General features: G+C 38.5%; 2 protein-coding genes across 8 annotated transcripts in view; one reads left to right on the forward strand and one right to left on the reverse strand.

Annotated features, from left to right (window-relative positions):
- The window catches only part of rfx2 (regulatory factor X, 2 (influences HLA class II expression)), a 34509-nt gene extending 16462 nt beyond the window's left edge, over window positions 1-18047 (forward strand). For 5 of the 7 annotated variants that reach the window (XM_028027458.1, XM_028027456.1, XM_028027459.1 and 2 more), the window contains 15 exons: window positions 1648-1724; window positions 3128-3398; window positions 4343-4417; window positions 6667-6848; window positions 7010-7129; window positions 8067-8188; window positions 8373-8491; window positions 12275-12387; window positions 12485-12636; window positions 13291-13388; window positions 14055-14204; window positions 14278-14486; window positions 14579-14732; window positions 15329-15371; window positions 15461-15600. In XM_028027458.1, coding sequence (XP_027883259.1) covers window positions 1648-1724; window positions 3128-3398; window positions 4343-4417; window positions 6667-6848; window positions 7010-7129; window positions 8067-8188; window positions 8373-8491; window positions 12275-12387; window positions 12485-12636; window positions 13291-13388; window positions 14055-14204; window positions 14278-14486; window positions 14579-14732; window positions 15329-15371; window positions 15461-15570 — 1995 coding nt within the window. In that variant the 3' untranslated portion in view covers window positions 15571-15600. Of the gene's footprint in view, window positions 1-1647; window positions 1725-3127; window positions 3399-4342; window positions 4418-6666; window positions 6849-7009; window positions 7130-8066; window positions 8189-8372; window positions 8492-12274; window positions 12388-12484; window positions 12637-13290; window positions 13389-14054; window positions 14205-14277; window positions 14487-14578; window positions 14733-15328; window positions 15372-15460 lie in introns of all 7 variants that reach the window. The other 2 variants (XM_028027455.1, XM_028027461.1) reach the window with 2 other exon arrangements.
- A 3-nt stretch (window positions 18048-18050) lies between these two features.
- Window positions 18051-26687, reverse strand: part of fcho1 (FCH and mu domain containing endocytic adaptor 1) — a 50433-nt gene continuing 41796 nt past the window's right edge. The window contains exons 20-27 of the mRNA XM_028027454.1: window positions 26420-26612; window positions 24930-25044; window positions 24682-24837; window positions 23958-24090; window positions 23059-23255; window positions 21954-22018; window positions 19985-20152; window positions 18051-18536 (exon numbers count right to left, since the gene is read on the reverse strand). Of these exons, the coding sequence (XP_027883255.1) occupies window positions 18508-18536; window positions 19985-20152; window positions 21954-22018; window positions 23059-23255; window positions 23958-24090; window positions 24682-24837; window positions 24930-25044; window positions 26420-26612 (1056 nt within the window). The 3' untranslated portion in view covers window positions 18051-18507. The remainder of the gene's footprint in view (window positions 18537-19984; window positions 20153-21953; window positions 22019-23058; window positions 23256-23957; window positions 24091-24681; window positions 24838-24929; window positions 25045-26419; window positions 26613-26687) is intronic.

Genomic DNA, 26687 nt, shown 5'->3' on the forward strand with positions numbered 1-26687 from the left:
TTTGAGTGGTATTCCTGAAGGCTTGAACCAAAACCCAGCCGTTTGTTACAACTTTCTCTCCATTTTCATCCTTAAGTAGTTCCTACATCTCTAGTTGTGCATCTGCATCTTTACAGTCTGTTCAAGTTCGGATTCATTTTATAACCAATACCAATGAATTTAGTTTCATTGTCCAATTCCAATTTTCTTCACGTTTTCGTAGCATCCACATCTATTGGCACCCCAGGTAAAGATGTGTTTTTTTTACTTCTGTACTACAATCTTAGAGAAAAATTAAGAAAAGTGCAAGCTTTAGTTTGAATACATTTATGCAATGTGGAAGAAAAATTCCAGACAAATAAGTTATGCTATACATTTTTTTTACAATCACCAGAGCTGGTCTATGTTTTTATTTTGTACTTTTCAGTTTTGCCCACGGGACAGAACTTGGTCTTTTTATCACAATGTTGTATCACACAGACAGAGGAATCTTTGACCCTTCTTCCTTTCATAATCTCTGTACGTTGTTCAGAGCTAGGGGTATTTTTTTATGTCAGAAATTCTGCAGTTTTACTTTATGATTTTGTTCTATAGACTCAGATGGGCACTGAAAACAGTTTCTTGTGAATGATTATTGTGTCAATGTAACTGGAAGTTATGGATCATTAATGAGCTGAAAGACCCAGTTATAACCCATTTTCAGTTTTCTACCAGTATCTTATTAGATTTTATATAAAAGGTTCTAGTATTACATGGAGTTAATGATGCAATATGCTCTAATAAACAAAGCAGAAAGGCCCAGAGCCTTGGATGTTTTAGGCATGGCAAAACATCTGGCATCCTTCCCAACTGCTGACATGTTTATAGATTATTAAGGAGATATGGTGACCCCTCAATATTTACTACAGACCTCTAATGGTAAGCTTTGGAGATTTTTTTTAAATCTGCTACTCTCTGTGTGCTATGGCAGGATGGACTCTCTGTCCAGCATTGTTTTTCAAAGTTTCAGTTGGCTTAATAATCATTTCTCTGATATTAAATATGTGCAAGTTTTGTTGAGAAGCCATGTCCTTGTAGCCATTTCATGACTTAATAATAATAATAATAATACAATACACATCTGCCTTTGTTGAATCCTGTGTTTTTTTGTTTTTTTTTTCCATTTTGAAGAGGAGTTAAGCAAAATGGGACTCTGTGTCAAATTAAACGTGTATATTCCAGGGAACCAGGAAGTTGTGGATTAATAATCAAAGATTTCATTCCCATCAACTGTAGAAAGGATCAATTCAAAGTGTTCATTAGTTTTCAGACATATTGTTGCAGCTGCATTTGAGATATTTGGAAGAAAAAAGGAAAAATGTGGGATTTTTCCTTCCATTAAATAAATTCACTTGCATAAAAGGTTGGATTTTTCTTAATTCTTAATTTTTAGATTGTTCCGCTGCAGTAAAAAAAATGTTTTTTACACACCATTATCTGGGGGTTTTAATTGATGATTTAAAAAAAATATTTGAATAACTTGTGTTTTGGACAGATTGTGAATAAGCCAAGGGGTGGACTGTTTTTTTCTGCTATATTTTATTTAATCACTTAAATGCATTTTTTCCATTTCAAAGCTGTTTTAACTCTGAACACGACTTTTTGTACTGTGTCTTTTTATACAAGCAGCAGGTGCAACATGTCTACCCGACTCAAGTACAATATGTAGGAGAAAGTGGAGAAGCTGTTTATACCAACGGAACTATGTAAGCTCAGTTCTTTAATTTCACTGGTTACAAGGTGTTTTATTTCTGTCAAGGAAGTTTTACGTAATAAAAAAAAAAAAACACTCCCCATGACAAAAACCTGCAGATATTTTTTCCAGATTCTGACACAGACTCACAGTTCACACCACAGTGATTACAATCTTCTTAAATTATGCAAGAGTGAGTGGTGTGTTGAAAACATGGTGACAGATAAGATTTCCCACACCACTTGTCTCCTCATGTTAACTGCATCACCAACTGTTTTTAAAGTGGCTCCAATCAAAATGCCATTTAGGCTAATTAAAGCCCAGCTGTTTTTTGTTTTTTTTTTTCTTCTTTTTGCAGTTTTATTCCTTATTGTCGATCCAATATGACCGAGTTTTGTGACGTCACTCTTGTCGCTACAGTTACATACCAGCAGCAAATCATTCCTGTGGGCTAAATAAGGGATATTCTGATCAAAATTTAGATTTTGAATTCTGATTTAGCTATTCAATACATCAATAATCCAATGATTACTGCAGTTTAGGGCTGCAACTAACGGTTATACTAGTTCTCAGTTATTCTATCTACTATTGTGACAATCGAATAATCGGATAAAAAAATTGCCCATTCTGAATATTTTTCATTTAACCAATACAATACTAGAGATACAATGAAAAACAGATAATTCATTTTATACATTGGAAAATAAACTGATGTTGACGTAGCATTCCTTTAGCGAATGCTTGATCATTTGTAGCAAAAGATGCATCTACAGCTTAGAAACACTTTTAACATTAACGTGGAAAAATCCATCTCTTTCTGCTTGATTTAACATCAATACTGTGTAGAAATAATCTATTTACTTTTCAATTTAGCCAATTAATAATTTGATGAGGTGCTTAATAGGAAATTTTTCCTTTAGTAGAATTTAAACCAGGTGAAGCTAAAACAGCCACCTGAGGAATTTTGGGTAGAACATTTTTACAGACAAAGAAGTTTTTGTTTTTTTAAATCATAAATGCAAATGTATATTTTTGTACAGTTTTGGCTTACCAACTGCTCTGACTGTTGCTTTTTTGAAAATGCCCTTTTTTGAGTCTGTCTCCTCCAGTTAACTATTAATTTATTACTAAATTAGTTGACTATTACTCCAATAATCGATTAATTGTGATTATTCTGATTAATCATTTCAGTATGTGTGAGTGTGACCCAGTAGAACTTTGGTGTGATGCATTCACTGAGTGAGAAATGATTGGAACATTTGAGTTTCCAATTAAAATAAAAATCGGCAGCTGATTTCTTGGTGCATCTCTACTTTCATCAAACTTCCTCTCAAACAGGACAAAACGAATTTATTAAATGTATTTATGGTAAAACTCAAAATGCACCTGAAGCTAACCGCATTGATCTGTCCACAGCCGAACGGCCTACTCCTACAACCCGGACTCCCAGCTGTACGGACAGGGCAGCGGGGGGGCCTATTTTGACTCTCAGGCCGGAGGAACCCACGTCACCACGGTGGTGTCCTCCGCCAGCAGTGGCGTGCCGCCTCACGGCATGGTGGGCATTGCCATGGACGTGGGCAGCAGCCACATCATTTCCAGCGGCAGCACCTACCTGCTGCACAGCGGCGGCATGGAGGGGAACCGCAGCCACATCTCACACTCGTCTCGCTCCTCTTCAGCCATGGTGAGTTGGTCCTGAGGTAGAACTGGGAAAGTAACAGTTTTCTGTGGATTCTGTCGGCTCGGCTGGGAGGACCTGTTTCCTGATTAACACTCCTTTATGCCAGCAGTCCACAACCTGATTTGAGTTGTTATACCTGTATGACCACACACTGAGAGCAAAGTGGTGCTAGGCAGCTAGCTTGTAGAAGTGGGACTTTGCCTTAATTCAGGGCTGAATTGTTTTAAGGGTTTTCACGGGGCATTCGAGAGCCCGTGAAACAAAGAAACCCCTGGGGCTTCTTACCATTTGGCCCAGAGCCCGCTGGATCGCTCCTAAAGCCTGGAACGCTGCCTGCTTCTTTTTCCTTCTCTTATGTCTAAAGTCTGGCATCAGTTTTGATTAATTTTCCTCCATAGATGTCTCGCTTTAGTCATTCAGTTAAACATTTAATCAGGCTCAAATAATTTAGTTTCTTTCTTTCTGAAGAAATGAATGTAGAGTTATTTTATGTTATGCTTGATTTTGTCATAATAGCTTCTAACGTATCTGCCTATTTGGGTTTTTAAAAAGTTTTTTGAAGTTGAACCAACTCTGGGATGATTGACATTGTTGACCCAGGTCTTTATTTGACCTGTGACCCTGTTTGTTGTTCCAATTTGCATACTTTAGTGAGTCAGACCCGAGCCTTCACTGAGCTGATTAACCCTATGAGTCCCTTGATTTGCATGCTTTTGTCAGCCAATAATGGATTTGGCTGCAACACTGACTGATTTTAATGGAAATGCAGAGATCTGGCTGCTTGCTAACAGTCTTATTTCCCTTTTCTCTTCTCCTCTTCTTTCTCCCCAACATTATACCCCTGCAATCTTCCTGTTTTCCCTCTCCCTCTTTCTTTCTCTCTCTGTTCTGCCTCCTCCCTTTCTGTGTATCCTGTTTTTTTCTGTTTTGCATGCTTCTTTCTTCAGCTTGAAATGGCGATTGAAAACCTCCAAAAGTCTGAAGGGATTGCAAGTCACAAAAGCAGCCTGCTCAACAGCCATGTAAGTCAACCAGGAACTTTCTATGTAAAACAGAACAGAAAGTTATGGCTGAATCTGTGCACTCTGTGTTCTGCTTGTGTCTGCTCAGTGAAACACTGTTTGCTGCTGGCTTACTTTCCCCTTCCCAAAATTATTTGATTAAGTTTCATTCTTGACTTAAACTCATGTGTGCTGTCACGTTTCCTTATACACAGATTTCAGATGATTTCTTTGATACTCTGCATGAACTAATGCTGATTATTTGTTTTTTCTGCTTTTTCACAAGCTAGCTTTTTTTTTGGAGGGAAAAAATTAGTTAGATGAACCTAAAGATTTTTTTATCCCCTAGATCAGTGACTCAATGCAATTGTCTGGGTTTCCTTGGATTGAAGACCTTTTACAAATTTGAATAATAATCTAAAAGTGGCTCTTTACATATTGTAATGGGGTTCCAATTGATCTTGTACAGACAAATAGTAAATAATAAGTAAAAAAAATGCAAACTTGTCCACATTCTATAAACTTAGTGCTTTGTTTGGATTAAATATTAATAATTTGTTTTTCAGCTGCTGTTTGCATGGTATCCCTGCCACAGTGTCAATAATTATATATTTTAGTTTTATTTATTCATAAATGGTGAAACAGAATAACACAGAAAGATTAACACTCTGTTACAGAGGCCTGAGGTATAAAGATACAGATAAAATAAACTAAATAACACAACATCAAACACACTGCATGTTAAATCTAAAGCTCTTAAAACCAACTTCAAAATGTTCACAAATTATTGTGTTTTTTGTTTTGTATAAGAATTCTTTCAATTAATTTAATGACATATTGATTGCAAGAAGTCTGATCAAATTGCAGAGATAAATCTTCAATCTTTTGCCTTGAGTTTCTGTAGAAAAAATGTTACAGTGGTCAAACATTTTAAACTGTTTTCATTGGCCTTTCTAAATTGCATATATATGACAGATTCAATGTTCCAATTTTTTTTCTCCTGCTACAAAACACTAAAGAACAAAGACAGCTGCTCAGTTTTCTTTCAGGAGCATAAAAGACTAAAGTTTTACTGAGAAATTGTTTTTAGTGGAGACGCTCCAACAAAACGCTTCTGTGGTTGAGTAGAGGAAAATATTTAAATTAAAAGACAGAAGAGGAAGAGTAGCAATACATCTTTACAGTTTTATTTCACATATTTGTCACCTTTACAATTTATTTTATTAATGTCACATTTAATGATTTCACTTTATTTTTTTTGGTCACATTAACGTTTTTTATTTTATAAAAACATTTTATGTATCATTGACTTTTTTATTCTTCACTTTTACATTTTTGTTTTTAATTTGTCACAAAGCTTATTAATATTTTTGTCACATTTACATTTAAGGGATTTTATTGTGGTGTAGATTTTGGTCTTTGTTTAACAACTGTGGTAATAAAAATTAAATGCATATCGACTAACGTTTCTGTAAATATGCAAGAATAAACCAAAAGGCTATTTTTCATTTGTTGTTCCTGTACAATGACTGTCTACCTAAAAATACTTTAAAATACTTAACTACAGATAATTTGTCAATAAATGCAATCAGTGCAAACAGTAAATACGAAACAAAGGTAACTACAACACAATTTTTATTAAAAAAGTATAAGAAATCATTAAAACTAAATTATAGATTTGAATTTAAATTGGGAGACGTGATTTAAGGTCTTCCTTTTAACGTTGAACACCATGTGGGGGCGACTGTGGCTCTGTGGGTAGAGTAGTCGTCTTGTGATTAGAAGGTTGTAGGTTTGATTCCAGCTTCCTCCTGCCACATGTTGATGTGCCCCTGAGCAGGGCACTTAACCCCAAAACTGCCTACCGATCTGCGTATCGGTGTATAAATGTGTGAGCGTTTGTGAGTGCGAATGGGTGAATGTGACTCTAGTGTAAAGCGCTTTGAGTGGTCAAAAAGATCGGAAAAGCGCTATATACATTCAGACCATTTACCATTTATGTGTCCAAATTGTGTTTAAAGTTCAGTTAGTTTAACTTTAGTAGCAGTTTTTATACCTCTAGTTATTTACAGCCTTAGCTCAGAGGTAAAGACAGACATCGTCATGGGTGGATGTTTAAAAATCAGAGGCGGTGTGATGTGTGCATTATGTGGCGTTTGATATGATAAAAAGATCTGCTCCTCTCCTCTGCAGCTCAGGTGAGCACCGCAGAGCAGGTCCGTCTCCTGGGAACGCTCAGGATGTGAATATATTCTCCTCTATGTTTGCAGCTTCAGTGGCTGCTGGACAACTATGAGACGGCGGAGGGAGTGAGCCTGCCCCGGTGTTCCCTCTATAACCATTACCTCAGACACTGCCAGGAGCAGAAACTGGATCCGGTTAACGCAGCGTCCTTCGGGAAGCTCATCCGCTCCGTCTTTATGGGCCTAAGGACGCGGCGCCTCGGCACCAGGTAGGAGGACGCTGATAACAGTAATCACATAACTTTTCAAGAAGTGATGAATATGATCATGCTTATATGTACTGGAGAGGGACTGGTGGAGAGTAATCATAGTAATTACACTGATGGAAAGGCTTTTTCTCACTGGTTTCTGGCTCTTTTCTCTCCTTCAGAGGCAACTCCAAGTACCATTACTATGGCATCCGGGTGAAGCCAGATTCTCCCCTGAACCGGCTGCAGGAGGACACCCAGTACATGGCGATGCGGCAGCAGCCTGTCCACCAGAAACAGAGGTCAGACTTTTATCAACAGGTGAAAAATAGAAAAATACAGTTTCTAGGTTGACTTACATTTTGTTCTTTGTAATTTGTGATTAAATAGTTTCAGCATTTAGCCATTTTCTGTCCAAACCATTTACATTTTGTTAAAATTTTAATTTTAGTTTTTGTTTGGTGATGTTTCGTTTGAAGTGTTATAGATACTATAAGAACCTTCAACTGTTCCTATAATCAAGTGTTTATAAATAACAAACCTTAGCAGTAACATGTAATTGATGACAGTTAGGCCTGTCGCAATAATCAATAAATCAATTAATTGCACGATAAATTAAAACGAGGTCAGTAATTTCTATTTGAATGATTGTTTTTTTCTTTTTCTACTGAAAACTGGATGACAAAAGTCTCTGGTTTTCTCAGTTTCTCAGTTTTCTGGCCTCAGCTGTCTTTTTTTAGAAGGACGGTTTTGTTTACAGAAACTTCATAGTTCATGTTATTTGTTTCTGCTGTTTTATTTATTTTTGATATTTAAAATATCTTCCAGGTCCAATGTGAAATATTCATTAGAATTTAAAATGTATTGACCTTTGAGAATATTAATACGATTACCAATATATTACTTGAAAATTGTCTCCAGACAATTATATTTATCCAGCAAAATTTGCCAGAAGACAGTATAATTAAAGTACTTTTAAAGTTTTGTGTAGGGGTGTCAGTGCCATGTTTTGACTTGTAAAACTGAGTTCAGTTTTCTAGGAAACATAACTTAGTCATCGTTAATTCATGATTTAATAAGGAGGTGGTTGCTTTCTCCCAGAGGGCCTGACTGGGTTGGGCAGCTTTCTTTCCCCCTCAATGAATGAAAATGTTATTTTAAAACAGCTTTTTGTATTTACTCAGGTTATCTGTCCACCATTACAGCTAACATGAATGTCTCACTCTCGTGTTTGTGCAGGTTTAAGCCTCTGCAGAAGGTGGATAGCATGTCTGACAGTCTTTGTGGAAGCTCTCAGCACTGCAGCAGCACCCCAGAGCAGTCGGTGGCGGCTCAAACCCAGCAGCACCAGCAGTACATCGGTAAACACACAAGCTGCCTTTATGTACCGTTTTTATACATTTTTCCCCCCCAGATTTGATATTTTTGAGTTGCATTTGAAGGTCTCGTTTTGGCACCATCACAACAGATTCCCATAGATTTTGTCTTTCCTGCCTGGAGATGTTGGATTTATAGATGAACACTCATCCATGTTCATTTCCACAGACACATCTCACTCCTTACCTCCGTTTCCTTCTCCGGACCTTGGGACGCAGCCTCTTCCTGAGCGCATCAGCATGACTGATATTAAGAAGCTGCAGACGCTCTACAGAAGCCACTGTGAGGTGAGACCCATCTCTGCACAATCATTTCTGGTTCATAGCTGCATGTGCTTCTTAATAATCATTGAAGTTTTTTTAATTGCAGTAATAGAGTAAAAAACTGGAATATTACATAGAACAATGACTCGCAGTGTTTTGTATTTTGAAGGTTTTTATGTCTGTGTTTTTGTGTATGGTTGACTAAAAAAAACAACTAAAAAGATTAACAAATGACTGGCTTAATTTGACAGTTACTGCAACTCACAGTCTGCTGTATCCAAAAATACTAATGGAAAGTTAAGTGGAAGGAAAATGTCTGCTAGAAAATGTAAACAGCCGCCATGAGTGAGAGTAATGTGAAGCGAAGTGGAACGACTGATCACTTCCATTTAGAGCTGGGCGACTTGGACTTAACTTTTATCGTGATACTTTGTGTTACTATTGTGATAACGATAAAAGTGACAATAAGAACTATTTATTATTTTTCTTTTAGGCAACTGTTTGGCTGTCATGGCATGACTTTTAAAAAATATACTCATTTGTAACACGCTTCTTTCGAACACCTGTGACAAAATGAAGTGTGATTTGTTCCATTAGACGGCACACAGTAACTTCATTTAATCATATTTTCAAATTAATTGATTTTTATTGATACTTTTATTGAACAAACATTGGGGGAAATAATAAAACTAGAAATCACAACAGTATTTTTCAACATCTTTAATTGGAATTTATCGTAGCAACAATAAATCAGAATTCTTATCATACTAATAAATATATCACGATAAATGATAAATTTCTTAATACTTCCATGTCTCCCTATCACTTTGTGTTTATGGAATATGTAACACATAAGCCTCACCTTTTTGATTTGAATTGGTGAAACACAAGAAGTTTTTTGTAACGAGTTAATTTACTGATTTTATGTGTTAAGCTGAGGCTTATGTCGCTCACGTTTCGTCACATAGTGAGTGAATCCGGTGCTTCTGGATTCATATGGTAATCAAAGCTGAATATTCCAAATACATTTACAATTGATGGTAATTTAAAGTTCATACGAATGAAACCACATGGAGTCTGTTTATGGTGTGAAATAAAGAAACAGCTGAGATTCCTTCATAATGTCCTAATGTTTTGAAAAAATTACTTGCGCTGCCTGAAGATGGAACCCAGATAAGAGAGCGGGAGAAACAACCCAAGAATTTGGGCCGTTGGATCCTGGAGAGAGGCAGCGATTAAAGCGGCGAAGCTCAGGGTTTTATCATATTATCCCTGCCCTCCTCTTGTCCGGCGTCTCCACACACCGCCTTTGTTCCAGCCGTCTTTTCATCTCTGCACAGCTTTCAAGATATGCCAATTAACCTTTCAGTGTGCTGGGTGGACATCTTGTGTCTTTGTGGCGGCCTCCCCTCGGGCCTTTGTGCCGCTGTGTCTGCGGACGGATGGACAGACTCCTGTCTTTGTCCACCGTCACATTTCTGCCACTCTAACTGCTCCCAGGGACTAATCTGTCTGCTTTGTGTGATCTTTAGCAGCACAAGAAACAACAAGTTGTTAGTATGAGGAATGTATTTCCTTACAGCTTAGTCTCTTTTATTATTACTGAGCTAAATGTTTGAATTACAGCTTCAGTTTATCAAAAGTTTTAAATATTGGATAGGATTAATAAAAAAACGCTATTATCATGTTCATTTACAGTATATGGACTCAGTACTGCATCAATGCGACGTGGTATGGACATGATCAGCCTGTGTTAAGGAAGCCCAATCTGCTTTATTATCTCATCTTCATTGTCTCTCATCTTCCTCTTGATGCTCCAGAGATTCTTTTAGGAGTTTTATGTCAATTAGGCCCAGTGATACCAGGTGTTGGTCCTATTGGCAGAAGTCCAATCCTGCTGGAAGATAAAATCAGCTTCTCCATAAAGATTGTCAGCAGAGGAAAACATGCAGTTCTTTATAATTGTCTGGTAGACAGCTGTGCTGAATCTGGACTGTGACCAATGTGGCCCAAATCATCACCGTCTCTTTAATCTTCCTCCAAACTCTTTGGAGTTTCACCTGAAAACGTCTCTGCAACAATTCTATCTCTCTTGCATTTTCTCTCCCATACTTTTTCCTTCCACTCAACTTTCCATTGATATGCTTGTATGCAACATTCTAAACAATCAACTTCTTTAGTGGGGACTTTTTGAGGTCAGCAATCCTCTATTGTGTAGGCTCCAATAAGATATTTCTGTATTGAAAATATATATATAGATTGATGCAACTTTATAAGAAACTGAATTTTAGTTTTCATTAGCTATAAGTTCTGCTGATGTCATCAAAATCAGAAGAAATAAATGCGTGAAAATGATCTCTGTTAAATTAATCTAAATAAAATTTTAATGATTATAATTGAGACTCTCCCAATAAAAGCAATTAATCAATTATTCACATGATAAATTAAGATGAACTTGATAATTTCCATTCTGATAATTAATGTTTTTTGAAGTGCAGTTTTCCTTAGAGAGACTTTATAATCCATTTTATTTTTGGTTTCACTTGTGTGTGTTTTATTTCCTCTTTATTTATTGTTTTTTGTTTGGTTATCTTCAAGTTTCATTGTTGAATATTCTGTAAAGTTTTAGTCTTTCAGAGGAAGAACTTATGTCATTATCGTTATAAAACTCGAAAATCGTCTTAAAACATTATCATTTATACCAATAATTTCTGGGACAAATTATACTCTTAACAGTATTTGTTATTGTGACAGGCCTAATCTTATATATCGAGATGTACCTGTTTGTTTTTTTTCTTCCTGTTGTCATGGTAACACAACAGTTTTTCCTGGCCAGGCTTGAAACCATAGAAGTTTAGTGAAGCGTTTTGGTGTAAAAACACTGGCGTCTCAAACCTCAGCTTTGATTTCTGTGAAGGCAGAGGATCTCAGAGGTGTAGCTCCTCCGTCAGTGACTCGGTTTCTCCTCCACACTCTTTCAGCCTGTTGTTGTCGGGTTGTTTTTCCTGCGTCGATAGAAAGCTGCGAGGCAGGACGAGTCGCGCGCGCTTGCTCGCTCTCTCCGTCTCTCTCGCTCACTGGCTGTGGAGGGACGAGGAAGGCAGAATGTACTCATTTGGAGGGAATGGGGAATTCTTCCTTTTGTTTTGGAAGCTCTGTGTTTGACCTGTTGCTGGGGGCAACTGTAAACACGGTTGCCATGGCGATGGGCGGAGAGGAAGCAAAAACATATCATGTGATCGCGACTTGCGCTGCTGTGTAACAGGATCCTGCTGCAAGTGTTGACCGTGCTGCACGGAGGAAGAGGAGGCTCAGCGTGTTCTGGGCACTTTAGTAAGGCAGATAAAAACTAAATAAACAGATGATATCTGGGAGATTTCCCCCCCTGAAGGAGACTCATCTGGCCTGACTACCGACACGTTGTAAACTTGTGATCTCTGTAGAATCAGGTTGTCACTCATGCTGCTGCAGCAGCTCACCTCTGATTCCTTTACGTTCACCGACACGCTGCCATAACTCAAGCACAGAAAACAGGAAATAAGTCTTACAGGTGAGTTCAGGTCACTCAGAGCAGGAAGACGTATCTGTAAAGCTGCTTCACAAAAGCACTGAAACCTAACCGACTCTGTGGATGACTAATGTGCAGGGAGCTGGGTTTTTGTCGAACCAGGAGGACCCAGGTTGAGGCTGCCCGCCCGCCTGCCTGCCTGGAGAAACTTTGTTGTGTGTCTGGTTGCCATGGCTCAGCTCTGTGTGTTTTCTCTCCCCGCCTCCCCTCTCCTTCCCTGCCTTGCTTCGCTGCTGCAGGCTACTTTGGATGTGGTGATGAATCTGCAGTTCCACTATGTGGAGAATTTCTGGCAGAACTTTTGGAATGCAACAGCGCCATCTAGTGACGGCAGCACAACCGTCCCCAGCAGGTCGGATCAGATGAAAACGGCTCTCTGTGGGCTTCAAACCACCCGAGTTCAGAGCAGCAGCATTCACGTTGCTTTTGTTTCTTTATGTTTTGTGCAGTGATGATGAACTGGAGCGAGTGATTCCCAGGGAGAAGCTGGTATCTTTGTGCAAATATGAACCAGTCCGGCTATGGATGAGGAGCTGTGACCACATCCTGTACCAGGCCCTGGTGGAGATCCTCATCCCCGATGTGTTGCGCCCTGTTCCCAGTCAGTGCCCCTTGTCACATAGTAGAGAGGGTCTGATTAACCTTTGACCTGCTTTTATGATGCTTTACATCATAAAAATACAAAATCGTAGAACACGGTCAACAATTTGAACATTACATTTTGTTAAGTGCCATCATATTGTTGATAAATTTTTCATTGATTATGTTTCAATAGCAAATTGTTATTTTGTCTAGATTTAAAATCCTTAGCATGTCATATGAGGGATTAGCGCTCCCAGCTTAGAAAAAATTAAGCTTAACTACAGTCTGTCATTCCTTACAGAAAGTAGAACTTCAGCTTAGCTCTGAAATTTCCAGAAGGCCGATAATATTTTCCAAATCCGGGATGTTCCCTGACCTGCGGGTAGCTGTTCGCTCTTTCCCATGATCACGATATCCAAACGGTCGCTGAGCTTGAGCTCAAAAGAAAAGACACTGAAAGTCAATCTAACTGGACAAACACATAACCAGGAAGCAGATTGTTTTATTTCAAATGCATCCACCAAATCCTTCCATGTTATTGCACATATTGATACTGTAATGATGAGTTTAGTTTGGCAATTTGCGATGTGACTCTGCGTTTGTTGGAGGCTGTCTGCAGTAACTATCACAGCCTCTGTGCTGGTTTGTAATCCAGGCCGTTCTGTTTCTTCAGGCACTCTCACTCAGGCTATCAGAAACTTCGCCAAGAGTCTGGAGGGTTGGCTGACGACCGCCATGACCAGCTTCCCGCAAGAGATCGTTCGCACCAAGGTAACCGGAAATCTCCAGAAAGACATTTTACGCTGATTATTAGGTAACGAGAGGTAGAGAGAGATAAATCTTTATTGTCATTGTCACAAGGACAACGAAATTTAAAAGGTGTCGTAATTAGACCTGATATTAAATACCGCTCGGGCTGCAACTGATGATTATTTTACTATTGATTATTCTGATGAGTAAACAGTTGAAAGAAAACTGATACCTTCTTCAGATTTTTCATCTGACCATTTTAGCCTTTTTTTATACAGAATTAGAAATGCGTTAAAATTTGTAAACAAATAACTTGATTTCTTTTTTAAATAACAAAATAAACATATTGTTGCCTAAAATGCAGGAACCTGGCATTCAGTTAGTGACCGCTGATCATTTGTTGCAAAAGAGTAAAAATAAAAAAACTTTTACAGCTGATCTGTTAATTATTTTTTCATTAACCAATTAATATTTGGATTAATACATTTTTTTGTACAGAATTTAAAGACTTGATTAATCCTGCGCATTACAGATTTACAGACCAAGGTTTTTTTTTTAATCTTAAATGCGAAATGTTTGTTTTTCTCTCAGCAGATGTTCTTTCTTTGAGTCTTAATGATCGATTACTGAATTAGCTTAATATTATCATGACTAATCGGGTGAGTCGCTGCGTGTTTTCCTGTGCAGGTGGCGGTGGTCAGTGCGTTCGCCCAGACTCTGAGGCGTTACACCAGTCTGAACCACCTGGCCCAGGCGGCCCGCGCCGTTCTGCAGAACACCTCCCAGATCAACCAGATGCTCTCCGACCTCAACAGGGTGGACTTCGCCAACGTACAGGTAAGCTCCGCCTCCAGGAGGCTCAGCGGCCCGCTGCGGCTCCCCTCTGACCGACCCTGGGTTTGTCCTACAGGAGCAGGCGTCGTGGGTCTGCCAGTGTGACGAGGGCGTGGTCCAGCGTCTGGAGCAGGACTTCAAGGTGACCCTGCAGCAGCAGAGCTCCCTGGACCAGTGGGCCACCTGGCTGGACAATGTGGTCTCTCAGGTCCTGAAGCCTCACCAGGGGAGCCCCAGCTTCCCCAAAGCCGCCCGCCAGTTCCTGCTCAAGTGGTCCTTCTACAGGTACTGAGCGGCGCTGAGGCCGTTCCTTAAAAATCCAGAATAACGATGAATAACGATTCATCGTCGAATCTTTGACGTTTCTCTGCTTGCAGCTCCATGGTGATCAGAGACCTGACTCTGCGCAGCGCCGCCAGCTTCGGCTCGTTCCATCTGATCCGCCTGCTTTACGACGAGTACATGTTCTACCTGGTGGAGCATCGAGTTGCCCAGGCAACCGGAGAAACTCCCATAGCTGTGATGGGCGAGGTAAGAGAGGTCATATGGGATACTCGCAGTTAGGGCGGGATGATGAATCGATTTTATCGATTTATCAAATTTCCTGTTTAATTTGTGGAAAATTAGGATTATTTTTCACAAATTAAACAAAGAATCAATACATTCTTTGGGTTTCCATAGTGATATTAGTAAACCAAGAACTACCGTCTGCCTCTGACAAGATGGCTTCTATTTATTTTGACTTTGAATTCAGATCAACTCAAATGTTGGTTAAATTTTTCTTAAGGAAAAAAGTGAAGAAAACTAAATTGATTAAAATCAGATCGCACAGCCCCACCTGGAACATATGCTGAAGTTTTCATAACTCTTGATTTTTCTATCGTTCTGTCACATGGAGCCATAGTCATAAAAATAAAGACATGCCGCACTTTAAAGATTTTAACACAATGAAGCCACTTGTGCTGCTTTGGTTTGCTGCGTCAACCATAATTTGAGTAAAAAATATTAAACACTGACAGGATGTGAACAATTAGAGCGTGTTTAAAAACGGTTAGCAAAGCACCGTTAGCCTAATGTCTCGTTATTTTGTTTTGTTTACAAATTCTCCCTCAAATCTTAACTTCCAGTTCAGCGACCTGAGCTCCATGATGCCGTCGCTCCTGGAGAAGGGTAAGCCTTTGTTTTCTGAAACCTTGGTTGCCATAGCAACACGTTTTAACTGCCAGACGAAAACGGAGAATCCTCTTCCTCTCCCTCAGATGCGTCGTTCTCAGACGAGATGAGCAACCTGGACGGCGACGGCGCTCCGGCCGAGCCGGCGGTGAAGAGGGAGAGGATTGAAATAGGCCACCCTCTGCAGGAAATGTGAATCCGGTTTGAACGAACCGGAAGCAGCAAAACGAGTGCAATGTAAATAGAGAAGAGTGCAGAAGTAGTAAAGTGTTTATAAAGACGGTGTAAACCTCCCCCCCCCCCACACACACACACGGTTTTATTTGTTGTCGTTTCACAGGGGTGTAACGGATCTCGTTATTTTCTGTTTTTGTTGGGACTGTGAATTTCTTCTGTGCAGTAGCTTCTCATATTGGATGTTTAACTTCTAAACGGTGGCGTTTTTGTGCTCCATCTGCTTTTGTTTTTCTTATTTTTTCTTTAAATCCGAGTTTGTTGTGCCATTGTGTCCTTTGAGTGCCTTAGATTAACTTTGAAATCGCCGCTTCGGATGTCGCCCTGTCCCTCAGCTGTGCCTCAACCGCAGTATGAATGTACCGTCTTCAAACCTCAAAACGCTCAGAGCGCCTTCGCTCTCCCTGATGCCTCTGCTGCACCTCGTAGCAAACACACGGTAAAAAATAATAATATAAAAAGAAATGGGTCAGAGGAAGTAAGAACATGCAGCCTAGGAACCCAAAGGACTTTCCCATTTGTTTTCCAGCTCAGCCGGAGGTTTGGAGCAGGAAAAGCTGGATTTTTACCTCAACGTTTCTGTTCTGTTCTCCAGATGGTTCAACGAAGCCTTTTCTGATGCTCAGAGCCTTGCAAACGTTTTCACTCCAACTCAGAGTAGTTCATCATTTATTAGATGGGAAGAATCTGAAAACATAGGTGGGGGTGTTTGTATTCAGTCCCCTGATTTATCTACCAGTTTTACTCGTCCGGAGACCGAAAATTAAAGTCCAGATATTCTCAGTGATTTAAATATGAATATATTTAGAGCCAAACCAGGGGGGACCAACACGTGGCCCGTGGGCCGTTTGTGGAACAATTTAAACTGTGGTCACATTTGTAAATTCTTTTGCATGAGAATTTCTGTGACAAATTTAATACTTTATTTCTTTTAGTAAAGACTAGAGCACATTATTTCATCTGTTAAATTTGGTTGATAGAAGTTCTCTGCATGAAATAAACAAAAAGTCAGGAAACTGTTTGGTTTTCATCAAGACGAAAACATTGCCACATTGTTTCATTAACATATTGATTGTTTAATTCATTGCTGAGCAGATAAATACAAATAGATGAAACTTAAAAACACAAACTACAGCATGACCCCAAAGCAGCATTGGGATTCTGGCCCCTGTCACCAAACGTTTTGACACCCCTGATCTAAACGATTCCTGTGCTGTTCCAGTAACTGCTGAATGTAAACAATCCCCACAGCATGATGGTGCCATCGCTGTGTTTCAGAGCAGGTGAAACAGCATTTTTCATGCATGGCTGAACTGTAAATGTTTTTTTTTTCATCTGACTAGAATATCTTTACTGTTTTCTCCTACATGGTGCGTTGAAATTCGACTTTCTCAAGGTCAAACGTGTGGATCACATGACTAATTCTTTCTTTGCTCCAATGTTCAAGTCCTGGTGGGTTTCAAGTTGTCAGAAAACAGCTGAATTTATGCTGATTAGTTTCCACATTCATTAAAACGTAACTGGATAAAAGTTTCTGGACTTTATTTAGGGGCTGAATACAAATCCATGCTGCACTTTTCAGAGTTTTACTTGTGAAAAGACAAAAGTGTATATGTTTCTGTTTGCTAAAGTACAATAATGATAAAGGATGTGAATAGTTTTGCAAGGGACTGTGTGCGTAACTCATTCTGGAGTTGGAAATATTCCAGATTAATCAACAGAAAGGAGGCAGGATGTTAAACAATCCATGTTGACAAAACGTGGAGCGGAGCCGGCTTAGAGACTGCAGAACCTTTAACCTCACGCTGTGGCTCTGTTGATGTCTTCTGTTCTGTTCCAATAGGAAATACAACGCGTTGTTTCAGAAAACGTAATGAATATGTTTATATGATGTAGAAAATGCCTCGTCGCTCTGATGCCGTTGCGTCAGAAGGAAATGCTTTGCTGTGTAGCTGAATGAGACGAATTTGTTCCCAATCTGATGTTAAATGTGTAAAACGGTTTTTTACTGCGGTGCCGCGGTAAACTAAGATGTCTGGAAACAAAAAAAAAATCCTATTTATGAGCTAATCTGAATTGATGGAATTTTTGTGTTGAAATTATTTTTTATTTTCCCTCAGATGATTTTGTTGTAGCAACAAGAGTCTTAAGTTATTTAAGGCTTTTAGTAACTCGTGCCTGTCACAGTAATTTGCCTTAAAGTGCTTTGGAGGAAAATTATTTCTATGTGTACTTTGTAACGTTTTGTAAAGCTGTTAGATTATTTTTTATTGAACTAGTTTCTTCTCACAAGTATACTGAATTTATTGTGTATTTTTAAACCTGTTCTTGACTCCACTTTAACTAGCCTAAGGACAGATGATTGTCTGTAATAAACTGCATAGTTTCACTGTATTTTGTACTTGGTCACAAAGTGTAATAAATTGTTGTAAACCCAAACAGTTTAAGCACATTTGTTTATTATTTAATCAGTTTTGAACATCACAAAAATCTCTACTTAAAACAAGTTTCTGCTTTACAAACAGCTTTTTCTACAGTTTTATAGAAGATCACAAAGTTGGTACAAAGATACAGTATTTACATTAATTAAATACCCTAACTTCCATGGCAGCAGTTTTTTTAAATTTATTTATTTTTTATAATTTACATAAAGAGATGTAGCTTATTTTCCAGTTTCTTGATCCAAACACACACAATACAGTCTGAACAAAGAAGCTTCAGTAAAAACGGTTTCTCTCCAGGAAAACGCAGCACAAGCAAAAGTTAGAGAGAAACGGTAGAAGAAGAAAAACGTTGGTCCTAAAACAGCAGGACGCGTCAGAAGTAAGTGCACGGTGTCCTCCACGACTGAACGTTGAGTTTGATGCAGCAGCAAGGAGCCGATCAGGAAGCTGATGGGTCACAGGGAGCAGCCAGCCATGTACTTCCCTGTACAGAAAAATAATCCAGATTAAAATTAAACGCACCACAACAGATTACAAAATGTGACAAATGTATTTTAATCCACCAGTAGAGTCTGGTGAAACCACGTCAGTACCGACCCAACTCAGCGTAAAATTAAATTTTAGTTTTGAAAGAGATGAGAACAGAAGATTAAAGAGTTCAGTCAAAATTTAAAGCGACAGCGTCAGTATTAATAAAATATAATAAAAACAGAGCAACAAAACCTGAAAGCAAATAGGCAAGGCAAGGCAAGGCAAGTTTATTTATATAGCACTTTAAAACAGTACCACTGACCAAAGTGCTGTACAATCACAAAATTAAACAAATAAAAACAAAATTAAAACACATCAAAACCAACAATGCAGTGACGTAAAACACTCTATATAATACATAAACATACCCAGATAAATACAGAAAAGCAGCATCTCAAACCGAATCAAAGGCCAACCGAAAAAGGTAAGTCTTAAGAGCAGATTTAAAAATTGCTAAAGAGGGGGCCTGTTTTACCAACATAGGTAAAGAATTCCAAAGTTTGGGAGCTGCAACAGCAAACGCCCTGTCTCCTCTCTGCCTCCTGGAAGTCCTCGGCACCTCCAGGTTCATTTGGCTCGCTGATCTAAGAGCTCGAGGAGGACAGTGTATATGTAGCAGCTCAGAGAGATAGGAGGGAGCAAGGCCATTTAAAGATTTAAATACAAATAAAAGAATCTTAAAATGCACTCTGAAATGTACCGGCAGCCAGTGCAGAGAATATAAAATCGGAGTAACATGTTCTCTCTTCCGCGATCCAGTTAAGAGCCGAGCAGCCGCATTCTGGACCAGCTGAAGACGGGACAAAGAAGACTGGCTGACACCCACATATAAGGAGTTACAGTAATCCAGTCGTGTTGTAATAAAAGCATGGATTAATATTTCAAAATAATCCACTGGTACCATATTCCTAATCTTAGCAAGCCGCCTCAAATGGAAAAAGCTCGTTTTCACAACGGCACTGATTTGTTTATCCAACTTAAAATTTGCGTCCATTACAAAGCCCAAATTTGTAACAAATGGCTTTACGTAATGTGATAGCGGACCCAAATCCAAATACTTGATAAATTCAGATTAAATTTAATCAGATTGATATTTAATATGACAGAGTAACACATTTTAAATGAGCATATAGAAGTAATAATTTTAGCAAAATAAAAATAGCAGAAGAAAGTCTAAGATATGATGCAATCTGCAGGTCTGTGTGTTTTTTTCAGTTTCAAAGTCCTGATGTGTTAAAAGATTAAAAGTATTTCCATGAAACATTGGAGGAAAAGAAAGAACAGTGTAAAAAGTTCTTAATGGACCATTTATTTTTAGATTTCATCAGAACTGAATCACCACCTGTGCAGAGACCAGACATTCCCAGATCTGCAGCAATAGATGTAAGATCTCAGAATCACCTGTGGCGAATCTCTTCTTGACCAGCGACATGCGGTACCGGGTTCCCACCAGCTCCACGTCCATGCCCGACAGCGACGTCCCGGAGCCCACAAACTGGACGGCCAGGCTGGGCGGAGGGCCGTGGGGGGCCTCCAGGCACTGCCAGCTGGCACACAGCGTCCCGGAGCCTGGGACACAAAAACACAAAACTCTGTTCACCACGATCCACTGGGCCATTTAGGAGAACCAATGATCCTGGTGCAAAACGAGAAGCTCAACAGGTTTACCTTCTGAAGATTTATTAATCAAAATCTAACCTGGTTGTGTTTTTTAAGAGCTGAGCGTTGATACTAACTGAATGAAGAACAAACGTTTTAACCAAACAGTCACCAGACACACACCTGCAGTTTTTATTTTGCCTGATTTTGTTTTTTGTTTCTTATATAAATTGTTATTTTGGTCCTTACAATACCAAACTTTCCACTTAATTTTATACTTTGGTCTGTCTGATGATATGATTTAAAATATTAAATGATTAATAATTTGATCAGTTACTCAAAATTTGAGCAGACTATTTTTATTTTACCAAATACTTTTTTACTTTTATTCAAGTAAAGTTTTATTCAAACTCTATGTGAATAAAGTTATTTTTTTAATTTTAAGCTAATTAAAAATCACTCAAAATGCATTTAAGTCATTTTTATACAATATTAGAAATATATTTAAAAAATGCAAATAAATAATTCAGTCCCTTTTTAAAAATAAAATATGTATTTTAATGCAATAACAAAGCATTTCTTTATTTGTAGCAAAAGACTCATCTTTTAAAAAAGAAAATCATTTAACATCAAAATGTGAAAAGATAAACCCTTTGTGCTCCTCTTATCGATACAGTGCAGGGCTGATCTGTTCATTATTTTTTTGGATTAAACCAAAAAATACTGGATAGAAAAAGGAGCCTAATAAATTTTTATTTTATTTTATTTTTTACAGTATTTTAATTCAGGTAAAGCAAAAACCTTTCCAGGAGTTAATAAGGAGTTCTGGGAGACAAAGGATTTATTTTGTTATATTTAAATGCAAAACTGATATATTTTGTACAGTTTTGTTTTAAATTACTAGTAAACTGCATTTTTTTGTGTTTGTATACTCCAGCTAATCATTAATCGATAACTAAATCAGACAATATGGACCCTAATACAATTAATACAAATTAATTGTATTAATTAATTTAATACAATTAAATTAAAAACTGTAATTCAAAGACTACAGTTTGTAATCTTTGAAAGTTTCATCATGAAACAGAAGTAACTATGTTTGGACCGAAAGAGGAACCATCAACAGTCAGCAAACAGCGATTACAGCTAAAAACAAAATGATCTAAAACTAAACTTTTTTTTTTGTTGACATCTGGAGGAATGACGAACAGAAAAACTCAGAACCCGTCTGCTTCTGTTTACGAGACAGACAGCGAAACATAAACAAGCGGCTCGCTGCTGTCAGACGGCATTAATGGAAACCACTTCAGTCGTAAACAAAGAGGAAAACGCTTTTAAACGGAGAGCAAAAGTTACAGCAACCTTTTATTGTCGCTTCTGGCTCATAAAACAAAACGCTTTTATCTCCCGCCTATTCATGCCTCTGAAATTTCCTTCATCTATTTTCTGAGAAATCATAAAAAAAATATCAAAAATCTGCATAAATAAATAAAAGAGGCAGAAAAGAGGGAAGTTATTACAAAACTACTGAATATACTCAACATGTATCCTGATTTAAATCTACAGAGGAAATTTTAAAGGTTAGGAAGGAAGGTAGGTAGGTAGGTAGGTAGGTAGGTAGGTAGGTAGGTAGGTAGGTAGGTAGGTAGGTAGGTAGGTAGGTAGGTATGTATGATTCATCTCTCTGTTCCTCTTAATGTTAGACGTGTTAAACTGAAAAAGCTTCATGTTTTCTGAGTCGTTGATCCCGATTGGCTGGCAGAGTTCCGACCTTTGCTGTGATTGGTTGGACAGAGGTTTGGAAGTTTCCACAGCAGCCGACGTTCCTCAGCGTTCCTACAAACAATCGGGAGCATCGTTAAGCTTTGATCAATAAATGAAGAGACACTGAGCAGCTTCAAAAACAAAATAAATTCTTAGATCAGCTAAACCAGCAAAAACAGAAAAACTGGAGCTCGAATATGAAAACTTCCTAGAGACCGAAACCAGTAACTGGTTACTTTTACTCTTAATCTTAGAGCGACTCTGGCATTTCTTACACATTTTATTTTCTTACAAATTTCTGACTTTAGTTTCAATAAATTTATGCCTTTAATCATGGGAAAAAAAACTTTTGACTTTTCATTATCAGACAATATCCGTGTTTCGTCTTCTAAAAATCTGTAATTAAGCTCAAAGGTTTTTAATAGGCCTAATACTGTCATGCTGCTTAGACACATTTTTTGTTACCAGCAGAGCAAGTAAACATGTCTGTGCTCTTTACACTGCAAAAACACAAAATCCTACCAAGTATTTTTAGTCTAGTTTCTAGTGAAAATATCTTAGTACATTTAGAATGAGACAAAACTAACTTAAAAGTAACTTCAGAATAATATAGGAACTTGTTTTAAGTAAATAATTCCTTATTTTTTATTTTAATAAGTTCTAGTTCCACTGACAGATTTATGTAACTTATAACAAGACTTTTACAAAAATATAATTTTCCAGTACATTTTTCATCAATATTAAGGAATTAAGGACTTAAAACAAGCTCCTGTATCCTACTAAAGAGTTATTTTTAAATTAGTTTTGTTGAAATAGGATCTTGTTTTAAGTAATAATTCATTAACATTGATGGTAAAAGTTTAATTTACAACATGGGAAAATGTCTTAAGTGAAATAAATCAGCCATATAAACCAATATTAAGCAAGCTTCTATATCTTGCTTAAAAGTTACGTGCAAGTTAGTCTTGTTTTATCTAAACCAAAAATACCTGGTAAGATTTTGTGTTTTTGCAGTGTAAGGAGACCCAGGACAGTTGGATCAGTTAGTTAATGTGATCAAAAGATAAAAATCATGTAGTTTGTTGTTTTTGTCCCTAATTGTTGCTGCTCACCAGGAGGCGGGCGGCTGGCACTGCAGGTCTGTGGCGGTGTGGTCCAGCGGCAGCAGCACCTGGACGGCGGTGAGCTGGGTGGAGGGCGCCGTGGCGGGGCAGCAGTGGTAATCCAGGGAGACCCGGGTCACCGTGCCGCTGCGCTGACACTCCGCCGACAACAACAGAGGCGCTCGACCCGGATCCTGAGAGGAAACCTGAGAGGTTCGCAAAGGGAACGCGTTTTAAAATTCCTTTTCAGAGGTTTTCCATTTAGCTTCTTTTTATGTCTCATTTATGCAAAATTGACATTTCTCCTTCCTTTTGGGCCTCAACTGTTTCTAAAGAAAACCAAAGTCCTTAAAAAAATAACCAGGCGTTTTTGACAAGGTAATATTTTAAAAACCTCCCGATGGCTAAGTTTCATTCAACAGGCACTGCGCCGTTACCTAGCAACCCCAGGCTGTCACCTAGCAACCCAAGCTAAGCTCCAAAATGTTTGGTCAGCTGGTTTTACCGCTGCTAGAAAAGACAAGTGTTGATGGTCACTTACCATTCAGAAACCACTTCCGCTGCGGTTGTGCAGGAGGCTGTACTAATGCTTTTCAAAGATGTCCTGTTGTGTAATTGTGCATCTGTTTGCAGCCATTTTCATGTGTGAATGTAAACATTGAGTTGGGGGCGTGGCCAGCAGCGGCTTATGTAGATTTAAAGTCACAAGCCTAAAACAGCTGAAAGGACCTTAAAATAGACAGAACTGAACAGACCGAAAATCTGATTATCTAAGAACGATATTGTGCAAAATATGTAATGAACATGTTTAGTATAACCCACAGATCTGTCCTAAACTTGTTGAGGAAACATAATAGGTCACCTTTGAGATCCATGCAGAAAACCAAATGAGTAAATCAGTTTCGGACCTGATACTTGAGAACGCCGATGTTGTAGTAGGAGGCCTGGGGGTTCAGCTCGGCCTCTTTCTGCAGGTAGAGCTGCAGAGCCTGCATGTTGAACCAGAAGTCCCTGCTGTCCGGGTCACTCTGCGATGGATCGCTGCAAAGCAGAGTTGGGCAGTATCTAGTTACATTTACTCAGTTACATTTACTTGAGTAATTTTATCATGAAGTATTGCTACTCTTACTTGAGTATGTGTGTGTGTATATATATTTATACAAGCACATCTGTGTTTTTTTGCACATATATTTTTGTATTTATACAAATGAATTAGTTTATAGAAAGTATGGTGGGGGTTTTTTCTACACTACTATTTTTTAATTGTTTTTCCATTTCTGCTGCTTTTATTTTGTTATGTCTACTTTCTGCTTTGACAGCTTAAACTTTACAATTCTTTTTGGACACATAGCATTATCTAATCTTCATTTATTAAAAAAATTCTGCATCCTATATGAATGATTTTCATTTTGGTACCAACATTTACAAAAAACTTTACATTTTGGTCCACCTGATGTAATTTTTAAATATTAAATTACTGATGTTTTGATAAGTTACTCAGTACTTGAGTAGACTTTCTACTCAATACTTTTTAATTTTTGGGTTTTCTACCAGCCTCTGCGGTGAGGACACAGTGAATTAAATACACAGACAAATAGATCCATCAAGGTTCGGGGAGAGAGGGCAGCTGACCTGTAGAGCAGCTTCTGATTGGGCAGGAAGTTGTCGATCTTTGAGATGTTGACAAGCCGGAAGCTGAGCACAGGAACGTTCGGGTTGGCTGTGAAGATCCGAGTGATCCCGGCTGGGAAGGACATCATTAAATCACCTGTGATCTTCACCAGACATCTGAAGAAGAACCAGAAACACGGGGAGCTCATCCTGCTTTAACCAACTAATAAAATCCGACTGTGGCGTCATGGTGATGTCACCAGGCTGACCGGTTGTGCTGTCCGCCTTTGAAGTATGCGTTGATGTATTCTGTTATGGCGGCTGCGACCGGCAAGGCGTCCTGTGTGCTGAGGGAAATGGGGCTTGGTCCTCTGGACAGGTGGACTGTGGAGAGGATGTAGATGAGGGTTAGGATTCAAAAGACTTTTTACAGTTAAAGGTTAGCCGAATGAACTCATGCTAATTAAATTAAAGCTTTTTAATGCAACCAATCCTGGAGACATTAGCTGACCTCTGGAGCTGATCCCTAGATCCAACAGATTCCTGATCAAAGATCTGGTCTGGCTCTAGTTATGGTAGCAATAATCTAAACTGTATGTTAAAGGTTATTTTACAACATTGCTCAAATTTCCTAACATTACAGCAACTAAAAAATCTTTCCATTATTCTGGACTTAAAATGTAACTAACCCACAAAAATCAACATTTCTTTCCTGGATTAACTGTATAAATATATAGGTTTCTATTTATGTTCCTGTGCAAATTTAGATTTATTTCAGTAAATTTGTTAATATTTTGACTAAAAAAAATTGTCTCAGTGGGCTTTTGGTTGAATTTTCCTATTATTATCCAAACGCATATGAGGATGTAACCATCTCACTGAGGCACACGGCTCCGCCCAGCAGCTGGATCCAACAGATTCCAGAGCGGGACGACCGCAGCATTTATTGTAATGTTACTCAACTTTTCAAATGTGTTTATGGGTGTATTCACACCAAGTAATTTCAACCAAACCAAAAGCGAACTTTTTTTTATTTGGTGGGGTTTGCATTCTAATTGTGCTTTTTTGATTATTGCTTCCATTTGACAGAAAAGATGAGGATAAAACGGAGCACAAACAACAGAAAAACAAACATGGAAGTTCTGGTTGCTGCGTTTCTGTGTGAACAATAGTGCGGAACTAAATTATTCAAACAAAAACTAATCTTAAAATAAATAATATATAAAATTGTGGTCCAAATTTTTGGAATTATAATTGAATATTTTTTTTTGCCATGGGATATTTCAACTTGGAAAAATAAAAAACCTTTTTCTAATTCAAATCACTAATTTTTTTTCTCCTGAAGAGAAAATTTTATTTGCGCATGTCAGAAATCTTTGGTTACGGTTCTCAAACTTTTGTTTTGATGCTTCCTGCTTTTGGTTGAACTCAAAGAATTTTGACAGCTGCAAACATGAACATTGTGGGCGGGGCCTAAAGACAAACAATATAAGACGTGTCCCTATTGGTCAGCGCTGACTAAAGCGGCAAACTCAGATCCCGAGCAGACACAAGGAGTGGTGATGTACTTCTGTTTAAATTCAGCCCATATCAATCATTTCCACTGGCCTCAATAATATTAAGACAAATTTACGTCCATACAGCTGCATGTTTGTGTTTTAAAGTCAGTTGAAGTTTGTTATAGCAAAGTAAAACACATGGTTTGTCCTTTTCATTTACATAAATCATTAATTAAGGTTTATAGTGACCAGGAACTCACTCTGTCTCTGTTGGTCCTGGTGCTGGTAAGGGAGCGGGGAGGCCTGACCCACCCTGGCCGGACTGGGCCCTCGGTTCTGCGACCCCCAGTCGCCGTCCCTGGCCTGAGCCCCCCAGTCGCTCGGACTGGAGGACGAAGAGGACGTCAGGGAGTGGCTGGGCTCCGGCAGAGGAGACGAACACAGAGACCGGGACTGAAACACAGAGGGACAACATGATGGCCGCCATCTTTAAGGCCCTCGTTCATAAGTCAGATAGAGCTGATGACA

The sequence above is a fragment of the Xiphophorus couchianus genome, chromosome 9, assembly GCF_001444195.1.
Source record: "Xiphophorus couchianus chromosome 9, X_couchianus-1.0, whole genome shotgun sequence".
Taxonomy (NCBI): domain Eukaryota; kingdom Metazoa; phylum Chordata; class Actinopteri; order Cyprinodontiformes; family Poeciliidae; genus Xiphophorus; species Xiphophorus couchianus.